Source organism: Stigmatopora argus, chromosome 7 (genome assembly GCF_051989625.1).
Source record: "Stigmatopora argus isolate UIUO_Sarg chromosome 7, RoL_Sarg_1.0, whole genome shotgun sequence".
NCBI classification, from domain to species: Eukaryota; Metazoa; Chordata; class Actinopteri; order Syngnathiformes; family Syngnathidae; genus Stigmatopora; species Stigmatopora argus.
The window spans coordinates 10,499,233-10,517,660 of NC_135393.1; the positions used below are offsets into that span (position 1 = coordinate 10,499,233).

Consider the following 18,428-nt stretch of genomic DNA (forward strand, 5'->3'; position numbering starts at 1 on the left):
TCTTTCATAGCAGGGAGGCTCATTTTGGTGTCACGTTTTTATATTCTGGTAAAATGCATTTGTATTTTTCTCTTATTTTTACAGAAAGCAGACAGTATCCATGACCTGCTCATGGATGTAATCACCTGGGTGGGCATCCTACTTTCCCTGGTCTGTTTACTCATCTGCATCTTCACCTTCTGTTTTTTCCGGGGACTTCAAAGCGACCGCAATACCATCCATAAGAACCTTTGCATCAGCCTCTTCATTGCCGAGTCGCTCTTCCTGGTTGGAATCAATAGAGCAGACCAGCCGGTAAGAAAAGAGACTCATTATGATAGAACCAGGCAATAGCTGGCCAAAGTTTAACAACAGTTAAAATGGTTTATCAAATAAAAGATGACTAGCTTTTTAAAGACTAGATAATATCAATTACATTTCAGTCCTGAAGTACCAGAATTTTTCACTGAGTAATTCCAAAATGGAATCACTGAAATATAAATATATCCATATAATGGCTTTTTAGTGAAACAGTTAGGCTTGAGGCTGGCTAGCGAAGGCAGAGTCAGAGGTGGACCCAAGTGCAGGAAAACAAGACAAAAGACAGGAGCTGGTGTAAACTAAAAAACTTTAATTCAACATAAACTTACTCTCCTTTACAAACTACCTTAAGCAAAACTTAGACAAAGTAACAAATCATTGTATGGTGTCTAGAAACTTACTAGGGCTGGTAACCAGCTGATGCAACATGGAAGAAAACCTGACAAGAGCCAAACAAAACGGAGGGCTTTTATAGACAGACGGCTAATGAGTGAATGGGGGACAGGTGGCTGATATAAGAGGCAGAGGATTGGTCTACACAAGCAACAACAACAGGTGAAACCAATGGACAAAAACAAGACACACTAAGGCACAAACATGACATGAACTACTAAGAAACTCAAACCCTAACAAAAAAATGTTACTCAACTATCTTTTTTTTCTTTTCTTTTTTTTTAATTATAAAAGTGTTTTGGAAAAAATGTTCCATACATTTCTCACCCCTCACATTTGTATTGGATTAGGTGCACATGGCTATCTATTGGCTTTGCCTATAACAATGTGCTGCTGCAGTCCTGCTTCACTTGCTTCCATTAGTCATCCACCCTCAGGATAGTATGAATAATTTTCTTAATCCAAAAATCCATTTGGTTCAGCCAAGGATCGTTATACATGAATTTCACTTCAGCCTACATTTTACGAGCTGCTCCATAAAGACGTGCTCTACACACAGAAACTAACCAGACATATATATGCCAATGCTATTATATTGTGTTAATTGACTATGGTTGATGTGTAAATATTTAAATACATGATATGAAAATTTATATATATATGCATTTGTAATGCAAATATGCATCTTATGTTCATATTGAACATGTGAATCTGGGTTCACATCTAATACTATATAATATTAATATGTTTTATTCTGGGTCACTGTGAAGTGGAGTCCTTTAATGGTTTTGGTCTTCTTCATTGTGCTCACTAATGCAGTGCTTTCCATTGATTAGTGACAACCAATGCTGGCCAGACCCTTTGCTAATCTCAATTGAACAGGCATAAATGATTCCAGTAATTTCCTGTTGAATATAATCATTGATTATGATTTGGCTGATGGCATTTAGATTGTAAGTTAATTTGACAGTCAATCTACATTGTTTTTCTCTAACTCTTGCTGCAAATATCTCTTTTGTCTATTACCGGTGGAGAAAGAAAATCAGAATGCATTATTAACCAGCTTGCTGACTCACGAACTGAATCTGTACTTTATATTTCAGATAAGGTTTGCCTAATCTGCATTATCTGATCAATTAGTGTTGTATAATCTGTGAAATGATTACAGAAAAATGTTAGGTGGAAAACAAAAAACAAAAGTATATTTCAATTTTAGTTCAAAATTATATATTTTGAACTAAAATTGAAATATAATTTTTGTTTTTTTTTGTTTTCCACCTAACATTTTGCTGTAATCATTTCCCAGATTATACAACACTAATTGATCAGTATGTTTGTATGTGTATGTGTGTATATTTATATATAAATTGTCAGCAGCAAAGCTTCAACATGGGATTTTTTCTCTGCTGATAAAAACGGTAAATTTACTCCGCATCCGATAAAGCTCCAATTATTTTTATTTAATCGCCTGATTACGTGATGGATTTTGTGACATTTGCATTGGCATTGAGAACATGCTTTTAATCAAATATGATTGATATGTAGTTGCAGAAGATAATTACAAAACACTCGCAAAGCAAATAACACTAAAGCTTCTCTAGACTAAGAAAGAATACCAGATGTTAAATAGGATTTATAATAATAATAATAATAATATAACACAAAGACTAGTTTCTTTCATTGTAAAAAGCGCTTTCAGCTCACTGTTTTTAAAAATCTGCCCTCAAACTGAAAATAAAATCATCATTAAAATAAAGTAACTCTTGTTACTGTTTCAGACATATTTCAGCTATACATTGATATTTGACTTAAATAACAAATGCACTTTTACTATAAGGTGTATCTTAATGTGTGCTGCATTCACCAAATTTTACAAGAAATTAGTGTGTTGATATAACAAACATGGGGTATAGGCCACAGAATTTTAAATGGAGGGAAAGAGGTAGCTGCTTAGAGCCCAAAATGATTATTATATTGACATTATTTTGAAGTAATAGCAACATTTTTAACAAGCCTTGGTAGACATCCATGCATCATGACTGTGCCGAGGATTTATGGCCCCCTCACCATGGATATGTGATATAATATAAGAAAAACTTTTGCATTAGATTTGAGTAATTAAAATTTTTCCCCGCTGCAAACGAAGATGGAAATTTTGTTCAAGCTGTGTCTAGATAACATAGTTTTGTACTTTCCAAACATTTATTGATGCCTGTGTTGTTCATAGTCTCTTTTATCTTCTCCAAAGAGGAGCTTTGCATCTTGCAGTGTCCATTAGGAAAAGCTTATTATTATCACTGGGAGAAAGGAGAACAGTGTAAAAACATTGTCTCTTGGAATTGCGTGCTTCTCTGTGACTGTGTGGAAAGATCATATGTCATTTTATGCACACGAGGTTCCGTGCGTGTGCAGAACACTCTCCCGTTAATTACCGGTGGCTACTCGTGACCTCCATTAACATCGTCAGCGTCACTTAGCTTGTAGCCAGTTAAGCCAGTAAATCCATCAGGAAAACCAAATGACTCTGCATAAGTAGCACAGCCTTTTTATGTACTTTTGTGTGTGTAAGGAAAAACGTGCCGTCATTAGAAATGGAAATGAGCGACTCCCTGGCTCCCCAAACTCATTGTCTGTCAGACATTAGGCAATTGTCTCCCTTTGCAAGCGCTTTCATTATAAAAAGTCACACTTTGAGCATTTTCATTCAGTGACTCTTTAGATCGCCATGGAAATGATGGCCCAAATCACACAGATCACTCTTGCCGTTCCCTCTTTTCTTAAGCACCACTCTTTTCTTCCCTCCCATTTGCCACAGTTGTGTAATGCTGTTTTACACTGAGTGCTTCTCTTTTCATTTTCCAAGTGCTCATTTTTGCTGCTCCCTCTCTTTCTCTATCTCTCGTTACCTATATACAAATGTATGTATGTATATATATATATATATATATATATATATATATATATATATATATATATATATATATATACATATATATACATATACATATATATATATATATGATATATATATATTATATATATTATATATATATAATATATTTATATTTATCCCGTACCGCACATCCTCTTTGATGGAACGTATCCCAGCTGAATTTGGGCAAAAGACAGACTACACCGAGTCTGTGTGTGTGGCAAAGTTATTTTGGCTTTTTTTTTTACTTTCCAAAATGCTGTACAGTGATCATTTTGTACAATCTAAATGTTGTGGGGTTTTTTTGTTTGTTTTTAATTCCTGTCCTTTTTCTCTCTCACCAGATTGCCTGTGCAGTCTTTGCGGCCCTGCTCCATTTCTTCTTCTTGGCAGCCTTCACCTGGATGTTCTTGGAAGGGGTGCAGCTATACATCATGCTGGTGGAGGTGTTTGAAAGCGAACACTCCCGGACTAAGTACTTCTACCTGGCAGGGTACGGCGTGCCTGCTGTCATAGTGGCCGTCTCCGCTGCAGTGGACTACAGGAGCTACGGCACCGACCGAGTGTAAGCGATATGGTGGGATGGTGGGGTGTGAAGAAAGGAGGGAGTCTGCCTGCTGTCGTTTTGGCTGTGCCGGTAAACTCTACAAGCATTTGAAGAGTGTCACTAAAGAGAGGATGAGATGAGGGAGAAGCAGTGAAGTATGGCGGAAGAGTAGCAAAGAGAGGTGAAACTGGCTTCAGGAGGACAACAATGTGGGAAAATTCAAAGGGTGCGAATGGAAAGCTTGTTTTTTTTGTATGCGACTGATATATACCCAAGAGGCAGCGTGCTGTCGTCAACATAAATAAGGAAACTAATGCATGCTTGACTGAGTCACTGGCTGAGTTCAAGAGAGAAGGCAGCAAACACCTCCTTCACATGAAGCATATGTATGCACCATGTGCAAGAAAAATAGTCCACTATTTTATTCAATAGGTGTTCTTGCACTGAAACCTGAGTATGATAACACAGGGAAACTAAACATATTAGTTAGTTCTCTGTTTAGTGCTCTCTACAGAGACAAATCTAAATAAAACAGCTTTATAAAGAAAAGGAATATGGGTTGTGGGTCAGTGAAGTCCCATCTGTCGAATCTCGTAAAGTAATCCCAAGGTGATAGTGTTTTCCAGTTTCCACTGGAAAATTAAACATCCATTGTAAATGCACTGCAAAGGTTTGCTAATGAAGCACTGGGAAATATAAGGACTGAGCATAATGTTGCATTTTTCAAACTTTACACGTTTATGTTAAACATTTAAGATTTCTTGGCTCAGTGCCTTATGAATAAGTGCTTCCATACAGGCAACGAACAATGACAGTACATTAAAAAGCTGTTAAATGATTCACGTTTTTGCGCTGCTACTCTTGAGACCGTTAGTAAAGTTCAGCTTTCCAAGAGGTAGGCATCACTCGGGAAGTTGGGCAAGCAGGAACGCGTTGACTCTGTTGAAGGTGCAACAACGCCACTTACCTCAATATTTCATCCCCGGATAATCAATAAAACATGAAACTGCATGCCTAGCTCCAGATAAATGTTCACAGGCTATGTACTATTGTGGGATGGATGACAGAACCCTTTTTAGACAATTAGTTTTGTTGATCATTAAAAAGACAAAAAATAAATAAATACTACAAACGACTGTGGCGTTTTGTCACAAACCAACGGGTTTCAAAAGCTTTATTTTTGTCATAACGTATTTGAAGTTTACAATTTATTACAAGGCTTCCATTCACAAGACCATCGAATCAAATCAAAACCCTCTATTCGTATCTAAATCAAACCAGGCAGGAGCCCAAAATAATACTTATTTTCATAAATTCACATTTATTCAGTGTCAGTAACAAAGAATAGTATTTTTCATCTAAAATGAAGACTATTTCATCAAACTAAAATAATTGCAAGTTCAACATATTCCATTCCTTTCATTAGTTACAACTGAATCATCATAATGAAGGTGGAGTGCATTGACTTAATACAGGAGGCCATTGTGGAAGATACAGTGGCACAGTGTGGGGCCCCCCTCAATGGAGGAATGCTCTAATATGGTGGAAATTGAAAGATTAATAATTCAAAATTCAGCAGGCTGTGAATCTGTTGGCCATTTTTGCTCCAATGAAAGTTATCACGTGTCGGTGTGTGTCCCTGTGTAGTGGGCACACTTTCTCTTCTTTTCCGCCACATGCTGAAAATGAGGAAAGTTCAAAGCTATCTACACAAACATATGTACATTACGTATGATGAGTTTCAGATTACATGATTAAGGACAAAACATGAGTGGTGTACTCCATGCACTCTTGTAGTTATTAAAGCGGTTACAGGTATGTTGGTCTATTGGACCGTTCTATTTTGATGAAAGTGGGACTTCCTCAGACAAGTGCAAAACATTGGGCAGTGCCACAGGACTGATCTACCAAATTCCAACTTAGAAAGGGTTTACTGCACTGGAAAGGATTTAACACAAGCTGAACATTTTTGCTGAAGAACGCAGATACAGTCTACGAAACTAGTGTCCCCAGTTTACCACCGAATTGGGACAACAAAACTAATTAAAATTATTATTTCATCATTTTTTTATGGTGAGTGGTTTGCTAGTTTCTGTGGTAATTGCTTTAGTTTTGCAAACTCTGTATTTGTGCATGTCTCTCAGTTCTTCACACGATATTCAACCCCGGACAGCATAAATAGAGTGCCCTGGGCCATAGTGCTGTATTCAAATGAACACATTATGCTTCACTACCTCACCATGTGGCAATGTCATATATTTGTGCCCTTGGGGGGTTTAGAAGGGTTTCTTTTACAGGTAATCAACTCTTACCATCTCATCCCCAGTGTGTTGATGTACACATCAGCCAATGCTTTCTTGATTTTGCTCAATAATTCATGTTGTTCTCACAATTCCTTTTGTCCTCCACCTTTAATATGATGCTATTGAAAGTCATGTAAATAACCTGTTCGCCTTCCCTACAGAGTGGGTATGTGTATGTGTAGAATGTGTAGTGCATGTAGATGCAGAAACTATGGTTTGCTGGTAAATCTTAACCAGCCAGCATTCCTCTGAGACAGGTTTTAATCCCCTGCATCTTTCCTCTCTCTTTAGGTGCTGGTTACGACTGGATACATACTTTATCTGGAGCTTTATAGGCCCTGCTACCCTCATCATAATGGTGAGATACACACGCACAAGCACACATGCTCATTCTTGGCACATTGTGGTTGACTGTCATAATATTAGTTACGTGAATGTGTTGCCAAATCTCACCTTGTTTCTTTTCGGTTTATCCAAAGTTAGAAAAGTTATCAATGTAAAATAGTCCTAATTTTGCTTTAGCCCTCAAATAACAGTACAATGCAACTATAAATGAAAATGAAAAGTGGGGTGGAAAGCTATTTATTTCACGCATGGGGTCTTTTCCTGCGCAGTGATGGGTGTGGATGGTATTCTGTTTTCCTTACCTGACGACCAATCCAGGGTCAGCAGTAATGGGATCTAGGTCCCCTGTGGCCCTTAACAGGATAAGATGTTGAAAATAGATGGATGGTATTAATGTGTTTCCTCTGGTGTAGTTAATTGGACACTTCACTGGAAGAGCTTTATCAAGCTAATTATTTCAAGCACCACGCATGCAACAACTTCCCGGTGTTCTACCATTTTTACTCATGATGAAAATGAGACCTCAAATGCAAACATTTGAAAACTCCAACAGCTTATTTATTAATTGTGAGTAAAAGTGAAATGTAACAGGTAGCGCACGTAAGCATTACCTTGGTATTTTTTTATTAACTTCTCAATTTGCCAGCCGTTCTTCTATGAGGAAGTGCTTGTGCAGGCCTGCAACTTGTGAAAAACTGATGGAAATAGAGATAAAGCTGTTGTCAGAAGCAAATAAATGAATAAATAAAATACACATTACATTACATTATACACACAATTAAAATACACAGAGAATGGGAATCGTGGCAATGGGACCTGTTCCCAATTATGTAAATTATCACCAGAATAATAATTTCTCTAATTAAAATCAACTTGGCATCATTGATCTTACCAAGAATATAAGGTAGGTCAGTGTAATGTAATTGCAATGGCTGCTAACTATATGACCTCAAAGATAGAGCACAAAGCAAAACACCAGAGGCAACTGTGTTACTTGGATATATCCTCCAAAGGTGATCCTGATTGGATGTAAGGACTGCACAATATATGTATAAAGCTATAAACTGTCTCGAGACGATGTGACCAAACCTGTTACAAGTGGCCTTTGCCGTCCTCTGCTTGAGAGACAATTGTGTGTTTGTGTGTGGCACACAAAACCAACCATTTTCTGTTCATGTGTTTCAGCTCAATGTAATCTTCCTTGGCATTGCTCTTTATAAGATGTTTCACCATACAGCTATCCTCAAACCCGATTCTGGATGTCTAGACAACATCAAGTAAGTGTATATTCAGACCTGATCCTTGCAGGAAAGGTAAAAAATGAATAACGGTTTTACCATCTAATAGAATCTGAAATAACAGATTTGACCCAGCATTGTTTGAAAAGTAAATTTAGAGAACTACCATGCTTTTAGTTTTAAAAAGAGGGCTTTTGCATTGTTCTGCAATCCTCCTACCAGCAATTTTAAACCCCGGCAACACCTTTTGTGTTTTCTGCTTGAGCCATAAAAATTGACTTATTGAAGCAAGTGGCTTCACCCAGGAAACACCTCGACTTGATGCTGTTGCCAAGCAACAACATTAAAGCAAAAATAAAAATGACACTTTTTACAGACAGTGAAACACCTTGGAAGACCAAGTAAATTTGTGTGTAGACTACATTCATCAGCTACGGCGTTATACACATGCACAGTAAAATGCTACCCAATAAAATGATCCATTGTTACTCCCTTCAGCAAGGTATTCATTAAAAATGTAATGTCGTTGTGTGGCATGGTGTGTGCGTGTGCGTGTGTGTATGTGGTGTTTGTGTGTGTGTGTGTGTGCGTGTGTGTGTGTGTGTGTGTGTGTGTGTGTGTGTGTGTGTGTGTGTGTGTGTGTGTGTGTGTGTGTGCATGCATACTATGTGTGCAGGTCTGGGTTCAAATTCAAATACAGCGGTAACTCTACTTAAGAAATTATTTCATTCCAGAAGTGGTTCTTTAATTTGGATTTTTTGTAAGTAGGGTCAAATTTTACATGTAACTTCTATAATTTGTTCCACAGACCTCATTATACTACCAAATAAACCACTTTTCTATAAAAGATCAGAAAAACACAAAAGCGAGAAAAAGAAAATTATTCAATTATTTCTTAACCCAGTAAAATAAAATAAAAAAACCTATAAAAACATTTATTCCCATTGTCTTTCTTTAATTCAGCATGTTTGTTTGAAACACATCTCATTTTTGCGTCAAATCCTCTCAAGAGGCCTCTCATTGAATGTCACATTAATATTGTCGGCATATGACCCTCTGAGAATGTTACTTGAAAATATGACTCATTTCAAATGAGCACTGTGTCTCTGTCTGGTTTTGCTAACAAATCACAACCGCGTTATTCTGTCATTCGACAACGCTTGAAACAAAGGCTTCAGTCTAATTTGAACAATATGTTACAGCTCAGTGGTGAGTGCCCTGTCAACATGCAGCAAACACTGTTTAAGGTCAAATTTAAGATGCTCAGATCATTTCTTTTTCCAAATAAACACCACTGCTGCTCTCACTTTTGCCACAAGCATTTTCAGAAATTAGGGAGTACTAACCACATCTTTGCTCCAGTAACTTTCACGGAAATGTAATCAAAGTCCCTGATGAAAGATTAAAATCAAAGAGCAGTTTAAAGAATATTACGCTTTAAGATCTTTTACCAACCGTTTCTCTTATTGTCTGAATGAACTGAATGTTTAAATCATTGTAATCTTTCTTTATTAGTCATCTCTCATTTCCTTGTTAATCACAACTGTGGCCTTTTTGTCTCATTCTAGTTTGTTTTCTTTGCCTCTTTAATTTCAAGAATCATATGTTGTCTTTGGTAAGGCCATTCTCCAATCAAGCCCCCAAGGAATATTTTCATTCATTTGTCTGTTGTTTTATTTTGGTGTTAAAGCAGCCCCATTTTGACTTCCCTTCCTTGATAGACCCGGTCGTGCTTTCCCATTTCCTTGGAATTTGAATTACTAGATAGATGTGTGGCATTTGTGAGCTGTTTCTTTGACCCATATAACTTACCCAGTGTGCTATTGAAATGTTACAATGGTTGGAAGGGAGAGAGGGGAGGCAGCTGAGAGGCTTCAGGGAACTCCGAGGGGGGAATAGAGGGAACACGAATGGAAGGAAAAGAGGGATGAGTGTGCTCCTTTATTGGAGAGGGTCGGCAGACGGGCTTTATTGGCGCTTATGTCTCGCCTGAATGGTGCCACAGAGGGCAACATCAAATCAATCACCTCGGTTGCACTTACTTACTCTCCTCTTCACTTTCTTCTTCTTCCTCCCAACTCTCCTAATATCTCGCTAATATCCTGTCCTAAACCCCTGCCTGGCCTCCATGTTTCTATATCCCCTCCATAAGAAGTGATCACTGTCCATTTAGCCAATCACATTAGAGCCCATTATCTAAGCTGAAGTAGACCAGGGAGTGACCTAAATTGGGGAAATGTCACTTTCTGAAAGCAAAGCTCCTGCCTATTGAGTCCTAACATAGAATATTCGCATGCCTTGAGCATAGTGCAATTTTGCACCAAAGAGATCAAAAGCACGCACGACAAGAACAGCACTACTGCAATCCACGCACAAAAACAGATGCCATACAAAGCTAGTTCAGAGGCGTGAGTTCATCACACGACAAAAAATAAATGTGCAGCATTAAAGGGAATTTCTGTTTAGAAGTGACATTGACATATTAGCTTTTACACCTTCTAGTACATGGGTGTCCAAACCGGTCCTCATCTGGTCTCTTTAAACTGTAATCAGTTGACTGCAGTCAGGTGCTGCTTGTTTCACGAGACCGTATGGGTTAAACTGTTCATGCTGGATCAGTTGGAACAAAACGCTTTGTGGAATAGATTGGACTGCCCTATTGTAATATATACAGCGGGGCAAAAAAAGTATTTACCTAGCCACTGATTGTGCATGCATTCCTGCTTCAAATGATGACAGTGATTTTCATCATACTTTAGGTACAATTAGTATATATACTATAGGAATCTCATCCACTTTTTCAAACCAGCGAAAGAGAGCTACAGTACAGGTACACAGAGGGTTGGAAAATATGATCCAAAGTTTTCTAGGGTATGCCTTAGTAACCTCCCAGTGCGATGAAGAAAGCCAAACAAAAATGGATGAATATTTAGTTGAGCTTCAAAAAATCTGTAAGATTTGATCCATAAAATGATTTGTAAAGTCTCTGCATGGTATCAGCAAGGTCATTAAACTCTCATACTCTTCCCCACATGTTGTTTGTGATTGAGACTGTGAGGGACACCTCCCTGGGTTTAGCCAATCTAACTTTAGCAAAAGTTTAGGTGTACCCTTTCTAAACCCTTTTTGGTAGTCCATGTATCACAGTAAGCCTAGGAGTATTTCTGACTAGGGTGAAGAGATAAGGTTAGCGTACCACAAACTGAAAATAATTTGGCCTCTAATAGTTGTCCATTACCTGTGGGCAGTGTTCCCTCTAAGCTGCGCGCGTGCGCAATTGCGCACTACTCTCGTCTTCTCTGCGCAGCAGCAATCATATGGCGCGCAGTAAAAAAAAAAATCGGATTTTTTTTTTTTATTTATTTATTTTTTTTTTTTTTACCCATGATGGCGCCGTTTAAGCGGCAGCCAGTGGCAGTAGCTCTGTCCACTTATGTTTTTCGTGTTTTACAGCATGTTTTACATGAAAAATGGACAGGTCGCCGAATGGACGTTCTACCGAACGTTCATTCGGCGACCTGCCCGTCTGTCAAACGTCCGTCGGCGAAATGTCTTTAGGCAAATCATCCGAGTACCGATGATGTCGCTCACACTGGTACTCAGTGCGCTCAGGGAGGTTGACTTTCTGCTCAGACCAACGAAAAATTAGAGGGAACATTGCCTGTGGGTCCTACCCAACTGACCTTTATGACCCAATAAGAGAAAATAATTCTTTTCAAAGACTGTACAATGTTTACTGGAAAACAAAAACAGCTTTTTTTCACAGAACTTTCCTTCCTTTCCAGGTCTTGGGTGATCGGGGCTATAGCCCTTCTCTGTCTGTTGGGCCTCACCTGGGCTTTTGGTCTGATGTACATCAATGAAAGCACAGTCATCATGGCTTATCTTTTCACCATCTTCAACTCGCTGCAGGGCATGTTCATCTTTATCTTTCACTGCATTCTTCAGAAAAAGGTGAGTAAAATGCAGGGCATAAAAGGATCAGTGAGAAGGTTCCCAAATTATCCACTAAAGCTCTCACTTGTTTTATTTTCGTTCATCTGATTTCCTCATTTGAATCGTGTTACATATATGTATGAATTTAAAAGCTTCCATAAATCTTGTAAAACTTTCAAAAGAAGGTGACCATTGTATTATGCTGTGTATGCAGAAGAGTATTCATTCATTAATTTTCCATACCGCTCATCCTCACAAGGGTTGCAGGGGCGGTTGGAGTCTATCCCATCCAACTATGGGCAGCTAATCACAGGGAACAATCAGAAAAACAACCAATCACTCAGAGCTGGGAGGAATTTATAATGTTCAACCAGCCTATCCTGCATGGGAGGTGAATGGAAACCAGAGTACCCAGAGAAAACACACACAAGCCCAGGGAGAACATGCAAACGCCACACATGGTCAGGATTTGGGATTGAACCCTCGATCTGAAAACTGTGAGGACGCCGCGGTAACTACTCTGCCACCGGGCTACCTATGGAAGAGTATATTGTAGATACTAATTTTGCATATGAATTATTTATTAATTTGTGTTTTCAAAATGTGAATAATGTAGTTTCCAGGAGGAGCCTACACATCCTGTATATTTTTCACAGCCTCCTACACTTTGTCATTGCCCAGGAGAAATAGAAGAGGAGTGGGATATAGTGATAAAAATGACTAGAACCTTTGTACTCAATACTCTCTAATGTGATGTCAGTCCCATAGAAAGTTTTCAGTTTTTCGTCTGTCTCTGTGTGTCCTAGATCTACTTAAGGTATGTGTTAGGCCATCAGTTAAGGTGTCTAGAGAGATGTCCTCCGAACCGTGATGAGATTTTCTTTGGCTGCGTTCCAACATGGTTTCTCCCAAGATGCACGGAGTGGCTCGCCACACAGCTGTTCAAACAGAGCATGCAGCAAAACACGGCTGCCAATCCAACAAGCTTGTTAAAAACCAATTACAGTGCTATTTGTTCTAAGTTGATTAGGATCGAAATGCAGATGCCGTGTGTGTAGAAGTGCATCGAATGACTCCTGGAGGAATATCGCCATTGCAAATGCAGTATTAAAATTGGGCCTATATTGAGGGTGCAAGTTATAAAGTTAATCCTTTAACACCGACATTTTGATGGAGTTAATGTTTGTTCAAGAAACCTCAGCTGGAAAAGCAGTTCGCATGGCAATATATTAAATTAAGCCAACGTTATTGTTGTCCCATTGATGCTGTGGGAAGACAGAGCACGTTGTTGTCCAGTCAGAGCGATTTGTCACTGCAGCACTCGGCACATTTGTCAAACAATTTTATATTGGAAGAAGTTTTGTATGAAGTTCTAATGAGGAAAGAAAACTCATTTTTTAACAGCATATCTCCAAATTGCAGTTGCATCAATGTTTGTTTAAATATTGAACCACACATTTTAATGAACTAATTCACTCCCACTGATAGAAGTCTAATCCATTTAATCTGAGGGATGTGGCAGTGAATGATCACATTTCAGTGTCATTGACAATGCTAGATGTCCAATCCATTTTAATTAGTATGGGCTGAGGGTGAATGATCAATAATCAAGAAACTTGAATGAATTCATCTTAATTTAAAACACAGAACCTTTCTCAAGAAATTGTATCTCAAGGCACGACTGCACTTTATTCTGGGCAAGTTGAAAACTCTAAATTGCCCCTAAGTTTGAGTGTGAGTGTGAATGTTCTTCGTCTCCTTGGGCCCTGCGATTGACTATCCACCAATTCAGGGTGTCCCCCACCTGTTACCCATAGTTAGAGGATAAGTGGTTCAGAAAATGAATGAATCAAACACTACGTAATTGTTTTTATTCTGAATAAGGTTAGCAGCATTAACTAACAAACTATTCCATTAACAATTTCAATCCAACTTTTTGTTGTATAGGTGCGTAAAGAGTACGGCAAGTGTTTGCGTACTCACTGCTGTAGTGGCAAAAGTGTGGAGACCTCCATCTCCTCCTCAAAGACCACCACCTCTCGGACACCTGGCCGCTACTCCACAGGCTCACAGGTGAGCTTACCAGCCTGCACACCTGGACGCTACAGCACAGCAGAATCCCAGGTGAGACAGCTGCATGCCAGCAGGGTTATGGGCTATTGCATTTCACTTTCAACTGTAAATCCAATTTGGCACATTTTGGATGAGCTCATTTTATTTAAATACATGGTGAGTTGGAAAAGATAGTTCCAGCCTTCACACACAGCTGTGCATATATAGTAGTTGCTGGCAAACATTTTTTTTCAAGTGTAAATGGAATGGATGTTGTTATTTCCCCCAATTATTTCTTTACAGCTTGATAATTTACTTTTTGGCTATCTTTCCGATGTAATTGGCCTTTTTTCCCATAGACCTTGTAAAACTGTTTTGTTTTGGTCGTGGGGGTGTAAATATGTTTTGTCTTGACTCACAACTGTCATTCCTTTCTTCCCCCTCTTCCCTTTCATCATCGTGATGTTGTTTCCTTTTTTCCACACCACCTCTACCTCTTCCCTTTTCCATCTGGCTTCCGCTCCCGTGTGCGTAGAGTCGAATAAGGCGGATGTGGAATGACACCGTGAGGAAACAAGAGTCCTCCTTCATCACAGGAGACATAAACAGCTCTGCCACACTTAACAGAGGTAACCGTGGGATACTGTGCATTTGCATCATCATCACTGTCAACATGTCCGCTTTATAAGTAGCAGAGGGCCCAAATATCAAAAGCTGTCATGGATATTGAAGTGGTAGAATTCCATGCACATCATAACATACCGTAATACTGTCTCGACAGTTGGTTGTAAAGTGTATCTAAATATATTATTGATGTAAGGATGCTTTTATTGAACATAATGTTTATAGAAAACCTCTCATCACAGTTTATGACAACGTTATGTATTTTTTGCGCATATATCATGAAGAGTCATTTATTTTTTTTATTGGCAAGCTTTCCTTTTTTGAGGTTGACCCAAGTGCATTATGCAGTCAATGACTGCAGCACAATCTGAAAGGAAAGAATCCCCCATTTTATAAAAATGCCAGCTTGATACTCAAATATTGTACAGCATATTGTATATCAGTGTACCCAAGGCATTACAATTTAGAGATTCTGCTTAAAAGACTAACATATATTCTATTATTTAAACAATTTGTGCAATTTATAAGAGAATTTCAGAGTAGGAAACATAATAGTCATTTTTGTAGATGCAGACACTTGTAATGGACTCTAGATTTTACTGATCGAGCCAGTGAATTGTCCAATGCTGCCTTGAACAAATCTGTCTAATATTATACCTCATATAGTAAAGCTCTACTGATATCTGTTGCACCTATCCAGTGAAGGTCAAAGCAGCGCTACTAAAGAAGAGTGTGTCTTCCAAAGAGTCAAATATTCTCACACCTCCATTGGTTAGTCTCAAAGTCGAGGTCTCCTTCAAAGCTGCTAATAAGCTGCTAGGCTTACATATTGACGCGAAATGTGATACATAGTGTAAAAATAAAATGAATTATCGCACACTTATGAAGAAAACCTCAACAGCCCCTGCTTTTTATTCATTTCTAATCCTCCTCTTCCTTGTTACATTCAAATTTTTATATAGTATAAGGTGCAGATAAGGTGATTATTTTTTAGGAAAATTATTCAATATTTAGATTTTTTAGCATTATTCATCACTAGTTAAGAATTTTGTGTGTGTAAAGTAAATGGCTGAATTTTGCTCCAAAATAATAATTGCAAGAGGCTCTTCAAAAAAGAATTACTTTCAGTGTATGAAAACATGTTCTATTGTTTTCATTATCTACAATTTACATGTCATATTGTTAAGACAATATTTGAAAATAATGAAATACATTTACTTTACTTGAAGTGCTATAGAGCTCTGCAAAAACTACACAAATAAGTTCAGCAATGCTTCTCTCGCAATTCAAAGCCCGCTATAAAAACTTCACTCCTCGCCTCCCATGGCCAATGGCTGCAAGAATGACTTGACTTGCTTTTCTCAGGCTCTTACCTCAAAATGTGTCCGATTGTTTGATACATTTCTCCTCTTCTCTCTCGCTTTCTCCCACATACTCACTCTTCATCTTTTTCTGACTTTTGCTGTAATTACTCCCACTATGCCACATCTACACGCACTCCCTTGCCTTCAATCTCCAAATGCTTCTCTCCTCCTTTTTTTCTTCTCGTAACTCGGCTGTTGCTTTTCCTTTCCTCCTTCCTTTCTTTATCTGCCTGTACCAGGAACCATGGCTAATCATCTTATAACTAATGCTCTCCTTCGTCCTCATGGTACTAACAATCCTTATAACACTCTCCTGGGGGACTCTGCAGTCTATAACAACCCTGCTGCGGGCATGTACAACACTCAAGGTGTGCTTGATGTTTTTATTCCTATTGTACAGTACAGCATGAAAAAGTAGATTAATGTTGCATTATTTTTTTTATTTTTAGTGTTCCTTCTGTGCTGTGGTCAAGCTTACTGAGTGAAAAATGATTGGTGAATCACTCTGCTTCAGGATAGGCATGACAATTGATTAATTGATCAGTTGCACTTTTGATAAAATATAGACACATTTCATTGATCAAGAACAATGCTTCATTAAGAATCTGTTTAATGTGATTACAACTGTAATCTATGGAAATTGTGGATAGCTTGTGAATTATTTTTGTAAGATCAGAGTGATTCTCCAGTGTCGTTTTGTTTTCTTTACGTTTGATCAAGCAAGTAACCCCTATTTTGCACTATTAACATTTCATTTGTGAAAATGACATATTATTTCATCACTAAAGGCACTTACACATTTGCGCAGCGTGCATTGCAGGGGAGGGTGCAGGTACAACAGCTGCTCAGCACAACCATGCCTGTTTTTGCTAATAGTTGCTATGCAACCAAATACAAACTTGCCTGCTGCCTTTTCCCGCTGGTTTGGAAGTAAAAGAAACCACAGCTTGTCTAGTTGTCCCTGTTATAACAGAAATCAAAGGCTTTGCTTATAATGAGGAGGACGTGAGCAGCAGGTTAAAAGGGCATGGGTTTGGCCAATTCCAAAAACAGAAGAATCTTGGAGAGTTCACAGCCTCATCTACAGACGGCAGCCCCATTAAAGCTATGCAGTACTTTGGCAGTCAATGTGCTCTCTTTTGTACTTAGACAAGACACTTATTGTTGAAAAAAAAGTTAAATTCATTCATCCATGCGTGAATGGTTGGCCGTCTCCTTGTGCCCTGCGATTGGCTCAACGCAGATTCAGGGTGTCTCCCACCTGGTGCCCCTTGTGAGGATAAGCGGTTCAGATCATCCATTCATTTGCAACGCTGCTTATCCTTGTCAGAGTCACGGAGTGATGGAGTCTATCCCACCTGATTTCGAGTGGAAGGCAGACTACACCCTAGAATGGTCGACAGTTGGTTGTAGGGCACACATAGAGACAGACAACAATTCGTATTCACAATGACACTGCCACCCAGCCGGAATCAAACCCACAGAGACCACAAGGAAGTCAGGCAAGAGAACCCTTGCGAAAACCCCCCGGATGGCTGCTAAAATTGAGAATAATACATTTGTCTGAATTAACCAGTATCAAATAGAAAGCCATCAAAACAGTAAACATTGATAAACATTTTCAAACTTTAGATAGGCAGTTTTGCTCAAAAAAAGGTTTTCATTCAAGGGTTTGAAATGTTTCAGCAACAAAATTGCCAAAAACATACAACTAATTATTATTGACTGATTTCTTGAATGTAAACATAATATTGTATTCCGTCAATCAATGGCCCTTAAATGGATAATATATTCTACTGTTGTGCGAAAAATTGATGTTCAACACTTTGTGATTTACACCCCTAATATCAATTTCAATAAAACGGGTATATCCAAACAAGTCGAAATTTGCCCAGCATTGCTAAGGCATTTTTTCTCTTCCATGTCAAAGGATAATCCCAGCTCAAACATTGAGATACCACATTAATTATTAATTTCTCAATTTTCTTGTCTGTGCTGTTTGCGCCATAGAACTCCCTGTAAATGTCTTGCCCCTGTCACGCTGAAATCTGTCCTCCAGCATCTTTCCCATGGAATGTCACATTGCACTGCAGCTGAATTAAACCATTTTCAATTTGCACTGGCTTCCAATCCCGCACACTGTTAACCCTCACGGCATGCTGTTGAGTCCTTGCACCGCAGTTCATACACAATAAATGGGTTGGTTGAAGTGCAGTGAGAAAGGGCCTTAGTAAGCTGGTTGATGATACTGAATGCTTTATGTACAATACAGTTATACTGCATGCAGACTAGAATAGAATAGACTACATGATTATACTTGGGGAGGGTTTTGCACCATTAAACACTGTAGATCTGTTCAGTTGTTATAGAGTGTTGTCTCTCCATTTTGTGATG

At 38.5% G+C, this 18,428-nt stretch overlaps 2 protein-coding genes across 17 annotated transcripts in view; one reads left to right on the forward strand and one right to left on the reverse strand.

Moving 5' to 3' along the window:
• LOC144077995 (multiple PDZ domain protein) overlaps positions 1–771 on the reverse strand; it is a 126,166-nt gene extending 125,395 nt beyond the window's left edge. For 5 of the 6 annotated variants that reach the window (XR_013301141.1, XM_077606145.1, XM_077606147.1 and 2 more), the window contains exons 1-2: positions 702–771; positions 126–264 (exon numbers count right to left, since the gene is read on the reverse strand). The gene's annotated coding sequence lies outside the window, so the exon portion shown is untranslated. Of the gene's footprint in view, positions 1–125; positions 287–701 lie in introns of those variants that run through there. The other variant, XM_077606142.1, reaches the window with a different exon arrangement.
• Positions 1–18,428, forward strand: part of adgrl3.1 (adhesion G protein-coupled receptor L3.1) — a 110,923-nt gene that overhangs the window by 87,929 nt on the left and 4,566 nt on the right. For 5 of the 11 annotated variants that reach the window (XM_077606157.1, XM_077606158.1, XM_077606159.1 and 2 more), the window contains 7 exons: positions 85–294; positions 3,970–4,190; positions 6,767–6,833; positions 8,006–8,097; positions 11,844–12,012; positions 13,942–14,118; positions 14,582–14,675. In XM_077606157.1, coding sequence (XP_077462283.1) covers positions 85–294; positions 3,970–4,190; positions 6,767–6,833; positions 8,006–8,097; positions 11,844–12,012; positions 13,942–14,118; positions 14,582–14,675 — 1,030 coding nt within the window. Of the gene's footprint in view, positions 1–84; positions 295–3,969; positions 4,191–6,766; positions 6,834–8,005; positions 8,098–11,843; positions 12,013–13,941; positions 14,119–14,581; positions 14,676–16,273; positions 16,403–18,428 lie in introns of all 11 variants that reach the window. The other 6 variants (XM_077606152.1, XM_077606151.1, XM_077606148.1 and 3 more) reach the window with 2 other exon arrangements.